The sequence below is a fragment of the Protomyctophum parallelum genome (assembly GCF_964188405.1).
Source record: "Protomyctophum parallelum genome assembly, chromosome: 19".
NCBI classification, from domain to species: Eukaryota; Metazoa; Chordata; class Actinopteri; order Myctophiformes; family Myctophidae; genus Protomyctophum; species Protomyctophum parallelum.
In genome coordinates, this window is record NC_139717.1 from 4157611 (window position 1) to 4178100 (window position 20490).

General features: G+C 45.6%; 1 protein-coding gene across 1 annotated transcript in view; it reads right to left on the reverse strand.

Moving 5' to 3' along the window:
• Positions 1-20490, reverse strand: part of LOC310876665 (transforming growth factor beta-3 proprotein-like) — a 56878-nt gene that overhangs the window by 25292 nt on the left and 11096 nt on the right. The window contains exon 2 of the mRNA XM_083790257.1: positions 8824-8987. Within this exon, the coding sequence (XP_083646383.1) occupies positions 8824-8987 (164 nt within the window). The remainder of the gene's footprint in view (positions 1-8823; positions 8988-20490) is intronic.

Here is a 20490-nt window from a genome sequence, read left to right on the forward strand (position 1 = left end):
TACAGTAACCAAGACTCTGTCTGACAGCTACAGTACAGTAACCAAGGCTCTGTCTGACAGATACAGTACAGTAACCAAGGCTCTGTCTGACAGATACAGTACAGTAACCAAGACTCTGTCTGACAGATACAGTACAGTAACCAAGGCTCTGTCTGACAGCTACAGTACAGTAACCAAGACTCTGTCTGACAGATACAGTACAGTAACCAAGGCTCTGTCTGACAGATACAGTACAGTAACCAAGGCTCTGTCTGACAGATACAGTACAGTAACCAAGACTCTGTCTGACAGATACAGTACAGTAACCAAGGCTCTGTCTGACAGATACAGTACAGTAACCAAGGCTCTGTCTGACAGATACAGTACAGTAACCAAGGCTCTGTCTGACAGATACAGTACAGTAACCAAGACTCTGTCTGACAGATACAGTACAGTAACCAAGACTCTGTCTGACAGATACAGTACAGTAACCAAGGCTCTGTCTGACAGATACAGTACAGTAACCAAGGCTCTGTCTGACAGCAGTACAGTAACCAAGGCTCTGTCTGACAGATACAGTACAGTAACCAAGACTCTGTCTGACAGATACAGTACAGTAACCAAGGCTCTGTCTGACAGATACAGTACAGTAACCAAGGCTCTGTCTGACAGATACAGTACAGTAACCAAGGCTCTGTCTGACAGATACAGTACAGTAACCAAGGCTCTGTCTGACAGATACAGTACAGTAACCAAGGCTCTGTCTGACAGATACAGTACAGTAACCAAGGCTCTGTCTGACAGATACAGTACAGTAACCAAGACTCTGTCTGACAGCAGTACAGTAACCGAGGCTCTGTCTGACAGATACAGTACAGTAACCAAGGCTCTGTCTGACAGATACAGTACAGTAACCAAGGCTCTGTCTGACAGCTACAGTACAGTAACCAAGACTCTGTCTGACAGATACAGTACAGTAACCAAGACTCTGTCTGACAGATACAGTACAGTAACCAAGGCTCTGTCTGACAGATACAGTACAGTAACCAAGGCTCTGTCTGACAGATACAGTACAGTAACCAAGGCTCTGTCTGACAGATACAGTACAGTAACCAAGGCTCTGTCTGACAGATACAGTACAGTAACCAAGGCTCTGTCTGACAGATACAGTACAGTAACCAAGACTCTGTCTGACAGCTATAGTACAGTAACCAAGGCCCTGTCTGACAGATACAGTACAGTAACCAAGGCTCTGTCTGACAGATACAGTACAGTAACCAAGACTCTGTCTGACAGATACAGTACAGTAACCAAGACTCTGTCTGACAGATACAGTACAGTAACCAAGGCTCTGTCTGACAGCTACAGTACAGTAACCAAGGCTCTGTCTGACAGCTATAGTACAGTAACCAAGGCTCTGTCTGACAGATACAGTACAGTAACCAAGGCTCTGTCTGACAGATACAGTACAGTAACCAAGGCTCTGTCTGACAGCTACAGTACAGTAACCAAGGCTCTGTCTGACAGATACAGTACAGTAACCAAGGCTCTGTCTGACAGATACAGTACAGTAACCAAGACTCTGTCTGACAGCTATAGTACAGTAACCAAGGCTCTGTCTGACAGATACAGTACAGTAACCAAGGCTCTGTCTGACAGATACAGTACAGTAACCAAGGCTCTGTCTGACAGCTACAGTACAGTAACCAAGGCTCTGTCTGACAGCTATAGTACAGTAACCAAGGCTCTGTCTGACAGATACAGTACAGTAACCAAGGCTCTGTCTGACAGATACAGTACAGTAACCAAGGCTCTGTCTGACAGATACAGTACAGTAACCAAGGCTCTGTCTGACAGATACAGTACAGTAACCAAGACTCTGTCTGACAGATACAGTACAGTAACCAAGGCTCTGTCTGACAGCTACAGTACAGTAACCAAGGCTCTGTCTGACAGATATAGTACAGTAACCAAGACTCTGTCTGACAGATACAGTACAGTAACCAAGACTCTGACTGACAGCAGTACAGTAACCAAGGCTCTGTCTGACAGCTACAGTACAGTAACCAAGGCTCTGTCTGACAGATACAGTACAGTAACCAAGGCTCTGTCTGACAGATACAGTACAGTAACCAAGACTCTGTCTGACAGATACAGTACAGTAACCAAGGCTCTGTCTGACAGATACAGTACAGTAACCAAGGCTCTGTCTGACAGATACAGTACAGTAACCAAGGCTCTGTCTGACAGCTACAGTACAGTAACCAAGGCTCTGTCTGACAGCAGTACAGTAACCAAGACTCTGTCTGACAGATACAGTACAGTAACCAAGACTCTGTCTGACAGATACAGTACAGTAACCAAGACTCTGTCTGACAGATACAGTACAGTAACCAAGGCTCTGTCTGACAGATACAGTACAGTAACCAAGGCTCTGTCTGACAGATACAGTACAGTAACCAAGACTCTGTCTGACAGATACAGTACAGTAACCAAGGCTCTGTCTGACAGATACAGTACAGTAACCAAGACTCTGTCTGACAGATACAGTACAGTAACCAAGACTCTGTCTGACAGCTACAGTACAGTAACCAAGGCTCTGTCTGACAGATACAGTACAGTAACCAAGACTCTGTCTGACAGATACAGTACAGTAACCAAGGCCCTGTCTGACAGCTACAGTACAGTAACCAAGACTCTGTCTGACAGATACAGTACAGTAACCAAGGCTCTGTCTGACAGATACAGTACAGTAACCAAGACTCTGTCTGACAGATACAGTACAGTAACCAAGACTCTGTCTGACAGATACAGTACAGTAACCAAGGCTCTGTCTGACAGATACAGTACAGTAACCAAGACTCTGTCTGACAGATACAGTACAGTAACCAAGGCTCTGTCTGACAGATACAGTACAGTAACCAAGACTCTGTCTGACAGATACAGTACAGTAACCAAGACTCTGTCTGACAGATACAGTACAGTAACCAAGGCTCTGTCTGACAGATACAGTACAGTAACCAAGACTCTGTCTGACAGATACAGTACAGTAACCAAGACTCTGTCTGACAGATACAGTACAGTAACCAAGGCTCTGTCTGACAGATACAGTACAGTAACCAAGGCTCTGTCTGACAGATACAGTACAGTAACCAAGACTCTGTCTGACAGATACAGTACAGTAACCAAGGCTCTGTCTGACAGATACAGTACAGTAACCAAGGCTCTGTCTGACAGCTACAGTACAGTAACCAAGGCTCTGTCTGACAGATACAGTACAGTAACCAAGACTCTGTCTGACAGCTACAGTACAGTAACCAAGGCTCTGTCTGACAGATACAGTACAGTAACCAAGGCTCTGTCTGACAGCTACAGTACAGTAACCAAGGCTCTGTCTGACAGATACAGTACAGTAACCAAGGCTCTGTCTGACAGCTACAGTACAGTAACCAAGGCTCTGTCTGACAGCTACAGTACAGTAACCAAGGCTCTGTCTGACAGATACAGTACAGTAACCAAGGCTCTGTCTGACAGATACAGTACAGTAACCAAGACTCTGGGTCTGACAGCAGTACAGTAACCAAGGCCTGGCTGCAACCGACCGCCATCTGGTTGTCGTTGGCACATTCAGTCTCACATTCAGCTCTTAGCAGTCAACAGTTTAACTTTACTTTAGTGCTCCTGATTAAATACTAGTTTATACTTCATCACATGAATACTAGTTTATACTTCATCACATTCTACAGATTAAATACTAGTTTATACTTCATCACATGAATACTAGTTTATACTTCATCACATTCTACAGATTAAATACTAGTTTATACTTCATCACATGAATACTAGTTTATACTTCATCACATTCTACAGATTAAATACTAGTTTATACTGCATCACATTCTACAGATTAAATACTAGTTTATACTTCATCACGTTCTACAGATTAAATACTAGTTTATACTTCATCACATTAGCCATTTCACCCTCGACAGAAATGATGTATTTTCAACCGAATCGCTTGACAGAAAATGATGAAATGATGAGGAAAGACCAATGTCAGACCAACGCCTTTTTCCAGCAGAAAAAGTCTTTTCATATGAAGCACAAATTAACCCCTATATACTGTACGCCTCTTTGAACATTAGAATGATGACGCTTTGATGTTGGGGCTTGAATAGATCTCACTCGTCTTCTTTTCTTTAGACATTATTATTAGGTCAACTTTTCCGGATAGAATGAAACAAAAAGGTTGTAGAGAGGGTATAACACTAACTAATGCACTTTAGTTACGTTTTGTGTAGCGGTGAGCAGTAAATATCTTTTTATCCCACAATTTTGTAACCCATTTTTTCACCCAGTGTCAATTATTTAATGTAATCCTTGGCGCTACACTTCCTCTGCCAACCTGGGGGGCGGGGGGGCGCAGCGGACTGACCTCATGCTTCCTTCTATGCATGAGGAGTCCAAGCTGCTTCTTTACACCTGACTAGGGGAGAGTTTCCCCGGCCGGACGTAGCGCGTGGAAGGAACACGTTATTCCGACCAGTTCCTTTCCCCTCCATCAGGCTGGCCAGGGGGAGGCAGTTTTGTGTAGCGGTGAGGCTTTAAAAGTTATATTTAAAGTACGCAAGAGTGTTAGCTCAGCGACACACGTCAACTCCATACGTGACCCGGAAGCACTTCTGGGCTTGTAGATCTGCTATGTTTGCTATTCCTGACACTTACAAAAAGAAAATCACACCCGTGTGAAGTGAGGGGTGCCAATCACAATTTGCATGCTCACAAAAAGCCAAAATCAGTCAATCAAAGTCAGAGTCGTACGATTAGTCACACACGTCACCGCAGTGGAATTTGTTCTCATTTGACCCCTCTCTCTTGGAGCGGGCCGTGCCGCGCCCCAATCCAACCCTTTGATGCTGAGTGCCATTGCTTGTCCCATTGTTACAGTCTTTGGTATGACCCGGCCGGGGATCGAACCCCGACCTCCCAGTGTCAGGGCGGACACTCTAACCACAAGGCCACTGTCTGGTGGTAATCCTCTTATTATCGTACAGCAGCAGCTTAAGACGTCCAAGTATTGTATCTCTCGAGTATTGTGCGATGTCTGACGCATACTAACAGGTGTCCCCCGTGGGACAATGTCTGACGCATACTAACAGGTGTCCCCTGGGGCACGATGTCTGACGCATACTAACAGGTGTCCCCCGTGGGACAATGTCTGACGCATACTAACAGGTGTCCCCCGGGGCACAATGTCTGACGCATACTAACAGGTGTCCCCCCGTGGGACAATGTCTGACGCATACTAACAGGTGTCCCCCGTGGAACAATGTCTGACGCATACTAACAGGTGTCCCCCGGGGCACAATGTCTGACGCATACTAACAGGTGTCCCCCGTGGAACGATGTCTGACGCATACTAACAGGTGTCCCCCGGGGCACAATGTCTGACGCATACTAACAGGTGTCCCCCGGGGCACAATGTCTGACGCATACTAACAGGTGTCCCCCGGGGCACAATGTCTGACGCATACTAACAGGTGTCCCCCGTGGCACAATGTCTGACGCATACTAACAGGTGTCCCCCGTGGAACGATGTCTGACGCATACTAACAGGTGTCCCCCGGGGCACAATGTCTGACGCATACTAACAGGTGTCCCCCGGGGCACAATGTCTGACGCATACTAACAGGTGTCCCCCGGGGCACAATGTCTGACGCATACTAACAGGTGTCCCCCGTGGAACGATGTCTGACGCATACTAACAGGTGTCCCCCGTGGAACGATGTCTGACGCATACTAACAGGTGTCCCCCGTGGAACGATGTCTGACGCATACTAACAGGTGTCCCCCGGGGCACAATGTCTGACGCATACTAACAGGTGTCCCCCGTGGAACGATGTCTGACGCATACTAACAGGTGTCCCCCGTGGAACGATGTCTGACGCATACTAACAGGTGTCCCCCCGTGGAACGATGTCTGACGCATACTAACAGGTGTCCCCCGTGGGACAATGTCTGACGCATACTAACAGGTGTCCCCCCCCGTGGAACAATGTCTGACGCATACTAACAGGTGTCCCCCCCCGTGGAACGATGTCTGACGCATACTAACAGGTGTCCCCCCCCGTGGAACAATGTCTGACGCATACTAACAGGTGTCCCCCCCCGTGGCACAATGTCTGACGCATACTAACAGGTGTCCCCCCGTGGAACAATGTCTGACGCATACTAACAGGTGTCCCCCGGGGCACAATGTCTGACGCATACTAACAGGTGTCCCCCCGTGGAACAATGTCTGACGCATACTAACAGGTGTCCCCCGTGGAACGATGTCTGACGCATACTAACAGGTGTCCCCCCGTGGAACGATGTCTGACGCATACTAACAGGTGTCCCCCGTGGAACAATGTCTGACGCATACTAACAGGTGTCCCCCCCCGTGGAACGATGTCTGACGCATACTAACAGGTGTCCCCCCCCCGTGGAACGATGTCTGACGCATACTAACAGGTGTCCCCCGTGGAACGATGTCTGACGCATACTAACAGGTGTCCCCCCGTGGCACAATGTCTGACGCATACTAACAGGTGTCCCCCCGTGGCACAATGTCTGACGCATACTAACAGGTGTCCCCCGGGGCACAATGTCTGACGCATACTAACAGGTGTCCCCCGGGGCACAATGTCTGACGCATACTAACAGGTGTCCCCCCGTGGCACAATGTCTGACGCATACTAACAGGTGTCCCCCCGTGGCACAATGTCTGACGCATACTAACAGGTGTCCCCCGTGGGACAATGTCTGACGCATACTAACAGGTGTCCCCCGTGGCACAATGTCTGACGCATACTAACAGGTGTCCCCCGTGGGACGATGTCTGACGCATACTAACAGGTGTCCCCCCGTGGCACAATGTCTGACGCATACTAACAGGTGTCCCCCGTGGGACAATGTCTGACGCATACTAACAGGTGTCCCCCGTGGGACAATGTCTGACGCATACTAACAGGTGTCCCCCGTGGGACAATGTCTGACGCATACTAACAGGTGTCCCCCGTGGGACAATGTCTGACGCATACTAACAGGTGTCCCCCGTGGGACAATGTCTGACGCATACTAACAGGTGTCCCCCGGGGCACAATGTCTGACGCATACTAACAGGTGTCCCCCCGTGGCACAATGTCTGACGCATACTAACAGGTGTCCCCCGGGGCACAATGTCTGACGCATACTAACAGGTGTCCCCCGGGGCACAATGTCTGACGCATACTAACAGGTGTCCCCCCGGGGCACGATGTCTGACGCATACTAACAGGTGTCCCCCGTGGGACAATGTCTGACGCATACTAACAGGTGTCCCCCGGGGCACAATGTCTGACGCATACTAACAGGTGTCCCCCGGGGCACAATGTCTGACGCATACTAACAGGTGTCCCCCCGGGGCACGATGTCTGACGCATACTAACAGGTGTCCCCCGTGGGACAATGTCTGACGCATACTAACAGGTGTCCCCCGTGGAACGATGTCTGACGCATACTAACAGGTGTCCCCCGTGGCACAATCGTTGGGCGATGCTCCACCAATGGCACGTCTCCCACCCAATCACGCCGGCCAATCACAGTTTGCTTCTTCAATGTTTGAGGTTTACACGAATCCGGAAAGCTGGGCATAGGAGGGGCGCTACCTTAAAACTCATATACAGTACTGTGTGTGTGTGTGTGGTAAATGGTGCATTTATATAGCGCCTTTATCCAAGGCGCTATATAAATCATATATAGTATAGTATACATATATATATATATATATATAGTATAGTATATTTAGTCTTGGTTTTAGTCATCATTTAGTTTTCGTCAGTGAAAAAAGGTAGTACATTTTTCGTCTTTTGTTTTTTTAGTCGAAACTAAATCAACACTGGGTAGGACATGGAAACGGTACCTTTACACACCTGGTAAACACCTTTACACACCTTTACACACCTGGTAAACACCTTTACACACCTGGTAAACACCTTTACACACCTGGTAAACACCTTTACACACCTTTACACACCTGGTAAACACCTTTACACACCTGGTAAACACCTTTACACACCTTTACACACCTGGTAAACACCTTTACACACCTGGTAAACACCTTTACACACCTTTACACACCTGGTAAACACCTTTACACACCTTTACACACCTGGTAAACACCTTTACACACCTGGTAAACACCTTTACACACCTGGTAAACACCTTTACACACCTGGTAAACACCTTTACACACCTGGTAAACACCTTTACACACCTGGTAAACACCTTTACACACCTGGTAAACACCTTTACACACCTGGTAGACACATTTACACACCTGGTAAACACCTTTACACACCTTTACACACCTGGTAAACACCTTTACACACCTGGTAAACACCTTTACACACCTGGTAAACACCTTTACACACCTGGTAAACACCTTTACACACCTTTACACACCTGGTAAACACCTTTACACACCTGGTAAACACCTTTACACACCTGGTAAACACCTTTACACACCTGGTAAACACCTTTACACACCTGGTAAACACCTTTACACACCTGGTAAACACCTTTACACACCTTTACACACCTGGTAAACACCTTTACACACCTGGTAGACACCTTTACACACCTGGTAAACACCTTTACACACCTGGTAAACACCTTTACACACCTGGTAGACACCTTTACACACCTGGTAAACACCTTTACACACCTGGTAAACACCTTTACACACCTGGTAAACACCTTTACACACCTGGTAAACTAAATCAACGCTGGGTAGAAGGACATGGAGACGGTACCTTTACACACCTGGTAGAGCTCGATGCGCTGTTCGTTCCTCTTGGCCGCGGCGTTGGGGACCCTCAGGGCGCGGAACTCGGCCCTGAACAGGTTGGTGGCGTTCCTCTCCATGGCGGACACGTTGAATTTGAACACCTTGGAGGTTATGCCTTTGGGACAATACGACAGGTCATCTGCAAGAGTAAAAAAATAAAAATATATACAGTTATTTCACAGCTATTTATTTTGCTTTTTTTGTATTTTCTTTTTTAATCCATTTAGACCTGAGGACGATTCTACAAATGCCTTCTAAGACATTTTTCTTTCTCAAACATTTTCATGTCAAGGACCCCCAAAAATTATATGTAATTGGCCGCCGACCCCCATCTCAAAATATGTTGTTCCAGTGACCTCCCAGAAGCAAAAGATTGGAATTAAAAATGTTCGCTCTGAAAGAATATATATTAGAAATTTGCACCACAAAGAATTGATAAAAAAAAGAAGAAAAAGTCCACAGAGTTTTGGCCGAGTCAAAGATATTATTGTTTAATGATCCAATGATTCCAATCCATAGTGAGACAATATAAAATAAAGAGTGATACCAAAACGTTTGTACAGTAGGACCAGATATATGTTTCATTAAAACGCAAGAAATATCAGATTATTATATTAGTGTCTATATATTTCCAGAAATACATGTATTTCAGGGATAAAACATAAATGCCTGCCAGCGATACAAATTAATGACCAGAGGGAGGGATATTAATCCATTCTGTACGGGAACCCTTTTTTGTGTTTTAAGCATTACGTTATACTTTAGCTATTGAAAAATAGCAGACTTACAAGCTCATAAAGCGCGGCTATGAGCTTGTAGGTCTGCTATTTTTGAAAAATCTCGAAAATCTTTGAATATATATTCTTTCATAGCGAACGTTTTTAACTCAAATCTTTGCTTCTGGGGGGGTCCCTGGAACAACATATTTTCAGATGGAGGGTCGGCGGCCAATTACATATAATCTTTGGGGGTCCTTGACATGAAATATTGAGCATCACTGAAACATGAGGTATTTCAGAAAACTGTCAGGATTTAGATTTTTTTCTTTTTTGTTGACGTCGGGCCCTAAATGTCCCCTCAGCAAATCGAACCCTGGTCAACCGTTTCTCTGCGGCGGCCAGTCGGCCACACAGAGAACCATTTAATACTGCGGCGTGCTCTGAGTCTGAGAGTGCTTTCTCCAATGGCTCGTGTTCGTTCGTGTACACATCGCAGAGTTGCGTAGCATGGAATGTGGTGATATCAGCGCGGGTCAGAGCGGCTATTTTCTCTTCTTGAATAACCCCTTCTGACCTGAGATCAGATTCTAAAAATGTCTTCTACATCCTGACAGTTTTCAGAAAAAGCTATGTGTCTATGTCAGTGGTTCTTCGATTTTTCAAAAAATAGCAGACCTACAAGCTCATAGCGCGCCACTCGGTGGCACGCTATGAGCTTGTAGATCTGCTATTTTTCAATAGCTAAAGCATGCTAAAACCAAAAGGGGTTCCCCCCCAAAATGGGATAAAGTATGGGGGTGGGTGAGTGGAGGGTGGTGAAAACATGGTCTAAGTGAAATAGCATCCCCTTCCTTTCAAGCTCAAAATGATTTCACTTCCCTGGTATCTGCATATCAAAAAGAAAAAACCCACTACTGTCCTTCTTGGACCCAGTGACCACTTTCATAGAGCCCATCAAAAGGCCGTCTCTGACCATGATGGCTTTGCCACAGGCAGCCCCCCCCCCCCCCCCTAACCTCAACCCTTGGCTGGTAGATATATGCGTGCCATTCTATAAAAGGAAGCCTTTCAACGTTTCCTTTGGAGTCCAAAGCCTCGCAATAACCCATTTAGGACCTGACTGACTGACGTTGAAATTAAAATCATGCCAGTTTTCTGAAATAGTTTCTATGTCAGTGGTGCTCAATATTTCATGTCAAGGTCAAGGACCCCAGAAATTATGTTATTGGCCACCGTCCGACCCCCATCTGAAAATATGTTATTCCAGGGACCCCTCTGAAAGAATATATATTCAAAGACTTGGGGCACATTTTCACGATTTTTCTAAAATAGCAGACCTACAAGTTCGTAGCGCGGCACTCGGTGCCGCGCTATGAGCTTGTAGATCTGATATATATATATATATAGCTAAAGTATAACGTAATGCTTAAAACACCAACCCAGGGGTCCCGCCCGAAATGGGATAATGCAGCAAATTTGCCTCTCTTCCATGCACGCTTTCTGCTTCATTTGCACCTGTCAAGCCATTGTAGCCGGTTCATAGCATTGCCATAGATTCCCCCAATAGATAAATGGTAAATGGTAAATGGTGCATTTATATAGCGCCTTTATCCAAGGCACTTTTACAGAGATTGTGCATTACATTCACCCATTCACACACACATTCATACACCGATGGCAGCGGAAACCATGCAAGGCACCAACTAGCACATCGGGAGCAATTAGGGGTTCAGTGTATTCAACAATAGATCAACAGTTTACCTAGCACCTTTTCAGCAGAGCTGTCAAGCGTCAGAGACTGAATGCTTGTTTGCTGACATTAAAACTGAGGACAAGTGGGTGATGTCATTAGACTAAGGTAAAAAAAAAAAGATTAGCCCCACAAAGCCAGCATTCTGTAACCCTTCTACTAAGGCCCCATGTACGCTGGGCTGGCAGACAAATCTAGCCTGAATGTAGCCTGAATCAGATCTGTGTCACATCAAGATAGATCGATCTATCTATCTATCTACTCCAACTATAAATGCACCACGTCTCTGTGTGTGTAATGCACGCAACTCGAGAACCGTTCGCCCCACCGACTTCATATTCGACACACGCGATCCACACCCCCACAGGGAGTGCAGTGCCCGGTATAGTCTGTGGGATACACGGTTGTCCAGAACCACCACAAAAGGCTCTGGTCAGGCTCTGCCAGTGGGCCTAATATAATGAGGCCAACTCCTTTCACCTGTGCATTTTCCCAGCCTCTGCCTCAGCCAGTTAGCCAATTGAGGTTCAACCATTCAGGCTCTGCCCACTTCTCACTTCTCACAGCCAGGCTGCACTCTCCACACACACAGACACAGACCTCCAGCTCTCTGCTGTGTCAAATGCAACCAGGCTGACAACAAGCCATCGTTACATAGACCGACACAGCAACACACGTCTAAAATTGAGGTCTTCCGTTTGACAAAACAGCAACAATTAAAGGTTGGTAGTATACACATACATTTGACACGTATTATGGTGAGTTATTATTTCAGTGGTCTATGGTGGACAGAAAAAGGCCTGTTCGGACATCTTCTTTACTTGTACACACTCCACCTTTCACACACACTCTGCACTCTTAACGCGACGGGCACGTACAGGTCTAGTTCTAGCTCAAAGCGTTTTACAATGGTCCATTCATTCATACAGTACATTGGGAGGTGAAGGTTCATTCATTCATACATTACATTGGGAGGTGAAGGTTCATTCATTCATACATTACATTGGGAGGTGAAGGTTCATTCATTCATACAGTACATTGGGAGGTGAAGGTTCATTCATTCATACATTGGGAGGTGAAGGTTCATTCATTCATACATTGGGAGGTGAAGGTTCATTCATTCATACATTGGGAGGTGAAGGTTCATTCATTCATACATTGGGAGGTGAAGGTTCATTCATTCATACATTGGGAGGTGAAGGTTCATTCATTCATACATTGGGAGGTGAAGGTTCATTCATTCATACATTGGGAGGTGAAGGTTCATTCATTCATACATTGGGAGGTGAAGGTTCATTCATTCATACATTGGGAGGTGAAGGTTCATTCATTCATACATTGGGAGGTGAAGGTTCATTCATTCATACATTGGGAGGTGAAGGTTAATCCATTCATACATTGGGAGGTGAAGTGGCAAACAGTCGACGCCAGCGTCCTCACTTCCCACATTCACACACCGACGGTGGCGATCTCACACCGACCGACTCATTGGAGGCAATGTGGGGTTCAGTGTCTTTGCCCAATAAGGACACTTCCACATGTAGGACAGGAGGAGGAGCCGGGATTGGAACCGCCGACCCAGGGATCATTGGACGACCTGCTCTACCTCCTGAGCCACTAGTCGCCCCATTTGTGTAATCTAGAATTACACAGAATTTTTTGGCAGCAAATTTTGATTTTAATAGTTTTAATTTAGTTTCAGTCACATTTTAGTCACCTGGTATGTTTTAGTGTTAGTCTAGTTTCAGTCGACTAAATATAAGATTTTAGTCGACTAAATCTACATTTTATTTAGTCGACTAAAATGTATTTTGGTGGGCGTTGATGCCATCGTGAGGACTGTTTTTACACTTGGTGAAAATAGGCGATCTACAAGCTCACAATGCGTCGTGCTGCGACGCGTTGAGCTTGTAGATCGGCTATTTTCAGCATGCAACCAAGTGTAAAAGGACTTATACTGGATCTCTTGTCCACTAGTCCCTTCCTAACATTTTAGTCTAGTTTTTATTTGTTGACATTTTTCGTCAGTGTTAGTCGACGAAAACAACACTGATTTTAATGTCCTAACTTATGCTCCACTGTACCATAGATACTGTACGATAAGCTCATAACGTGTCACATCCATGACGTGTTCTAACTATGTTGTGACTAAAGAGTCTTCAATGTTTCCAGTCACTGATTTGATTGATTTTAATTTTATTTTATTACAAATAGACGGTCCAAACCCTGCTCTGCATGTCAGATGAAATGCTATCGTATCGCCCTCCCCGGACCCTCCTTGACTTTGTTTACATTGTGATTTATTCTGATGAAAAACCTCTCAAGGTCATAAATTGCGTTAATGGTCGTAAAAGTAGAACAAAACAGGCCTGCACAGGGCCGGATCTACCATATAGGCACTTTGGGCACGTGCCCAGGGGCCCTTGGGCACCAGGGGCCCCCCTTTTATTTTTTATTTTAGTTCCACAGATAATTTCCCTGCTAATCCGAATGACATAAATGGTGTCTAAAAATATGTTTTATTGTTGGTGAGAAGGGCAGCTGAAAAGTGCAATTGTGTCTAAAGCAGCAACAATGCGCTAGATTGGCTGTCACTCTGGGCGGGGGGGGGGAGGGGGGGGGTAGGTGACCGGAAATAGGCCAATATAACGGCATAAAACTGCCCCAAAACGGCTACAAAACAGCGCAAATGTTGCGTGCGCGTGAAGGGGGGGCCCTTCTAGCTTCAGTGCCCAGGGGCCCTCAGTGGTGTTAATCCGGCCCTGGCTGGGCCTGCATCTTGAGTTACGATGGTACAAGAAAAGTTATTTTAGATCTGTCATCTTAAAAGTAAAAAACTGAAAAACAAGAATCATAATTCAGATCATGATGGAACCCTGCGTATCAAATGTTATAGATTCATATATACGGTAGATCATTACAGATCACTGCGACTTTGGAAAGACTGACTGCAGCTTTTATGTTTTTATGTTCTTCTCAGCTATAAGGTAACAACGTTCTAGTCCAAAAAGGCTCCAGTCCAGCGTAGTAAACTTGATTTACCACCGCCTTTTCCAATGCATGCATGTAAAAGCCATTAGTCCGTCTTAGTGTGTGGGATGTGCATTTACATACAATGCATGTGTGGATATACAGATGCTTGGGGTTGGGGTTATAGACATCACTGTGTTGGACGGAATTCACATAAACCCCTATTTGTAATGTCTAGCCATGGGTTCTGTGCATGTCCAAAACGGCTGCTTTTCCCCACAAATGGAGTGGAAAGAAATGTGTTCTTCCAAATTGTATCCAACGTAGGTATTATTTTGTCAAAAGTCCTTGTTAATAATATTTCTCATTGGTTTAAATCTATCTATAAATGTAGGAAATGTGTAGCTGTCTGTCTTTCCCTGGCATATTTTCGGAGAACCGGCCTCTAGTACCGATTAACCCATTCTGAACGGCAACCCCTTTTGGTGTTGGCATCATGTTATGCTTTAGCTATTGAAAAATAGCAGATCTACAAGCTCATAGCGCGCCACCGAGTGGCGCGCTACGAGCTTGTAGGTCTGCTATTTTTGAAGAATCGAAGAACGACTGACATTTTTTTTAGAATCTGATCTCAGGTCAGAATGGGTTAATCAGACCAGTGTGTGTCCCAGTGGAAACCTCGTATGAATCTGATCTCAGGTCAGAATGGATTAACTTCAAACGTGATGTGTGTACTGGTGCGTATCGCCACAGTGGACCCGACGGAATAGAGTGCCAAGCGGCATGTCAGTCGGATCAGCAGTTGATCCGAAATCTATATCCATCTATAAATACCCATATCTGTGGGTCTGTGTGTCCCTTTTATCCCATTATATTAGATCCCAAAAGCCATCAATATACAGTATATACTGACATCATAGTACCATGATAATGGGTTACTGCATTAACGATGAGTTCAAAGTCCGGGCACTGCACTCCCTGCGGGGGTGTGGGAGCGCGAGTGTCGAATGTGAAGTTGGTGGGGCAAACGGTTGTCGAGTTAACATGCATTACAACCACACACACACACACACACACACACACACACATAAACGCACACACACACACACACACACACACATAAACGCACACACACACGCAGAGATGTGGCGCATTTATAGTAGGATTATAGATTCATCAAAAACACTTTTTTTTTCCTTTTTTTTTTTTATATATTGTTTTATCCCACAATTTTGTAACCCATTTTTCACCCCCTGTGTCAATCATCTAATGTGATCCTGGGCTCTACACACCCTCCACCAACCTAGTCCCCATATATGGGGGACAAGGGGAGACCAACCTAGTCCCCATATATGGGGGGACAAGGGGAGACCAACCTAGTCCCCATATATGGGGGACAAGGGGAGACCAACCTAGTCCCCATATATGGGGGACAAGGGGAGAGCAACGGACTTGACCTCATGCTTCCTTCATGCCTGAGTGTCCAAGTTGCTCCTTTACACCTGACAGGGGGAGTTTCCCTGGTTGGACGTAGCGCGTGGACGTAGCGCGTGGAATCGCGTGACCTCGTTTCTGGTGGCTGATTTTGTCCTAATATGTGAGTGAGGTGCCTGTGATTTACTTTTATTTTCATATCAAATAAATAAAGTAATTGAAAAAACACGGGCACCTCACGTATCAGGACAATGTCGTTCACCAGAAACAAGGACAGGTGTTTTCAATGAATCTATCGCGATTGCAGATTACGATTAAGTTACAAACTAAATAAATACTCAATCAAGCAAATTAAAAACTGTCCGGTTACGATATCATCCTGATGACTACAAAACAATACTACAACATGACGTAGCAATATCATCCTGATGACTACAAAACAATGACTACAACATGACGTAACGATATCATCATGATGACTACAAAACAATGACTACAACATGACGTAACGATATCATCCTGATGACTACAAAACAATACTACAACATGACGTAGCGATACCATCCTGATGACTACAAAACAATGACTACAACATGACGTAACGATATCATCCTGATGACTACAAAACAATACTACAACATGACGTAACGATATCATCCTGATGACTACAAAACAATACTACAACATGACGTAGCGATACCATCCTGATGACTACAAAACAATACTACAACATGACGTAGCGATACCATCCTGATGACTACAGAACAATACTACAACATGACGTAACGATATCATCCTGATGACTACAAAACAATACAACATGACGTAGCGCTATCATCCTGATGACTACAAAACAATACAACATGACGTAGCGATATCATCCTGATGACTACAAAACAATACTACAACATGGCGTAGCGATATCATCCTGATGACTACAAAACAACACTACAACATGACGTAGCGATATCATCCTGATGACTACAAAACAACACTACAACATGACATAACGATATCATCCTGATGACTACAAAACAATACTACAACATGACGTAGCGATATCATCCTGATGACTACAAAACAACACTACAACATGACGTAGCAATATCATCCTGATGACTACAAAACAATACTACATGACGTAGCGATATCATCCTGATGACTACAAAACAATACTACAACATGACGTAACGATATCATCCTGATGACTACAAAACAATACTACAACATGACGTAACGATATCATCCTGATGACTACAAAACAATACTACAACATGACGTAGCGATATCATCCTGATGACTACAAAACAATACTACAACATGACGTAACGATATCATCCTGATGACTACAAAACAATACTACAACATGACGTAGCAATATCATCCTGATGACTACAAAACAATACTACAACATGACGTAGCGATATCATCCTGATGACTACAAAACAATACTACAACATGACGTAGCGATATCATCCTGATGACTACAAAACAATACTACAACATGGCGTAGCGATATCATCCTGATGACTACAAAACAATACTACAACATGGCGTAGCGATATCATCCTGATGACTACAAAACAATACTACAACATGGCGTAGCGATATCATCCTGATGACTACAAAACAATACTACAACATGACGTAGCGATATCATCCTGATGACTACAAAACAATACTACAACATGACGTAGCGATATCATCCTGATGACTACAAAACAATACTACAACATGACGTAGCGATATCATCCTGATGACTACAAAACAATACTACAACATGACGTAGCGATATCATCCTGATGACTACAAAACAACACTACAACATGACGTAGCGATATCATCCTGATGACTACAAAACTATACTACAACATGACGTAGCGATATCATCCTGATGACTACAAAACAACACTACAACATGACGTAGCGATATCATCCTGATGACTACAAAACAACACTACAACATGACGTAGCGATATCATCCTGATGACTACACCATGACGTAACCATATCATCCTGATGACTACAAAACAATACTACAACATGACGTAGCGATATCATCCTGATGACTACAAAACAATGACTACAACATGACGTGGCGATATCATCCTGATGACTACAAAACAATACTACTACATGACGTAACGATATCATCCTGATGACTACAAAACAACACTACAACATGACGTAGCGATATCATCCTGATGACTACAAAACAATACTACAACATGACGTAGCGATATCATCCTGATGACTACAAAACAACACTACAACATGACGTAGCGATATCATCCTGATGACTACAAAACAACACTACAACATGACGTAACGATATCATCCTGATGACTACAAAACAACACTACAACATGACGTAGCGATATCATCCTGATGACTACAAAACAATACTACATGACGTAGCGATATCATCCGCTGCCCCAAATGGAATGCTGCCCAGGCTAGTTAGTGTGTCTTTTTCTTCCTGACAGAAAAGGAGCTCCATTCAAGGCTGTAATCTGTAACCATCTCCAGCCAATTAACTCTATCTTGCTTTTTGTCAAAATCACTTTATGGGACTCAAAACAGAACACCATAGTATGAGAGAATATAGATCTTTAGAGAAACATGCACCTGTTGATTTCAAAGAGACAATGATGCAATGGCCTTGGCTCGGATTTAAAAAATGTGTGTGTGTGTGTGTGTGTGCGTGTGCGTGTGCGTGTGTGTGCGTGTGTTGATTTTTTCTCCCCCATGTGAATCTGTTTATATATTTTCCACTGAAAAGAAATGCATTCACTATAAAGGCAGGTTGAGCACCTTTAGTACCAAATAAAGTCCCAATACAGTATTGAGACAGTACAGTTGTACTACACAAACATATTTTCTGAGAATCTTTTTTCATATTCTTTTTTTTTTTTAAGTTGAAATTTGTGAGTACAACATGGTCACAAACGAAGCACACTAAATCGACGTATTGTGGTGACCCACATCTAGAGGCTGTGAGAGACTGTGAGAGACATTCACCCGAGGGGTAATGGTGCCTTTAAGAGCACGGGAAAAACATGGAGGACTCGGTGCTTCCGGTTCCGGGTCACGGTGTTGTTGTTGTTATTCTCACTGCAGAGTATCTGTATTGTATTTATGTGGAAGATAAGTAAACTCCTCTACGCAACTCGGGTTTCTTGTCTCGCTGTTTCCGACTCCACATTGGTGACCGCGACGTGAATTCGAACAATTATGGATGACAACAACGCCGGCGCCGGGGCTAACGGCGCAGCTAACGTGCATGCAAACATATATGCTGCTACGGTCAAACTGCCCGACTTTTGGCAACAAAACCCACGGCCGTGGTTTCAACACATCGAGGCTCAGTTCCACCTGAGAGGAATAACCCAGGATGCCACGAAATATTTCCATGTTGTGTCGGCGTTGGATGCTTCGACCACCGCTCGCGCAATGATGCTATTGGAGGATCCACCGGCTGACGGCAAGTACGAGGCATTAAAAACATTCCTGCTGAAACTATACGAGCTGTCGGAGCTAGAGAAGGCGGACCGTCTGCTGTCTCTCAACGGCCTCGGAGACGGAAAACCGTCTGAATTAATGGAGAGAATGCTGTCTGTGCTGGGATCAGCTGATCCATCCTTTCTGTTTACACACGTTTTCCTGCGGCAGCTTCCGGTGCCTGTGCGCACAGCACTAGCCAGTTCCCCCCTCTCTTCCACCAAGGATTATCGTGGCCTGGCGGCAGAGGCGGACAGGGTTTTCCTCGCCAACCGACAGCAGTTTGTCCATGCCCTGTTGCCCCACCTGAGCAACGCGACCCCGCCCCTGCCCCTGGAGGATTATGCAGACACCGCGGCGGCTGTGACAGCCCGCCGCCAAAGCGACGACGGGCTCTGTTATTATCATGCCAGGTTTGGAGCTAAGGCCAAGCAGTGTCGCAAACCATGCAGTTTCAAGCCACAGGGAAACTTCAGGGCCGGCGCTCATTAGCAGCTATGAGCACCGGCCGGGACTGCAAGCTGTTGTTCATCTCCGACTCTTCATCTGGACGGCGGCTGCTGGTGGACTCCGGCGCGCAACGCAGCATCCTGCCAGCGCAAGCCGTGGACACCGTGGCCGGTGGACACGGCCCACAGATGGACGCTGCTAATGGCACACCCATACGCACGTACGGCACCAGGTATGTGGAGGTGTGTTTTGGCGGGCGGCGTTTCGGCTGGGAATTCGTTATGGCTGCTGTGTCCACGCCACTCCTGGGAGCGGATTTCCTCTGTGCTTACAGCCTACTGGTGGATGTTAAGAACTGTCGCCTGATTGATGCCGTTTCGTTTGCTTCGTACCCCTGCACGCTTGGGGGGGGCGGAGCGCTCTGCCTGTCTAACACGCTCGCCACCGGAGATCCATATCAGCGCCTGCTCGCCAGTTTTCCGGTCCTCACCACGCCCACGTTCTCATCCGCGGTGGCTAAGCATGGCGTGGAACACCATATGACCACCGTGGGCCCCCCCGTCTACGCCCGGGCCCGGCGCCTTGACTCAGCAAAGCTCGCCATCGCCAGAGAGGAGTTCTCGACAATGGAGCGCCTCGGCATAGTGCGCCGCTCGGACAGCCCGTGGGCTTCTCCCCTGCATATGGTTACGAAGGCTGGCGGGGGTTGGCGCCCCTGTGGCGATTTCCGGCGCCTGAACGACGCCACGACCCCTGACCGGTACCCCGTCCCGCACATTCAGGACTTCTCTGCTCACCTGGCGGGGGCTGTCGTTTTC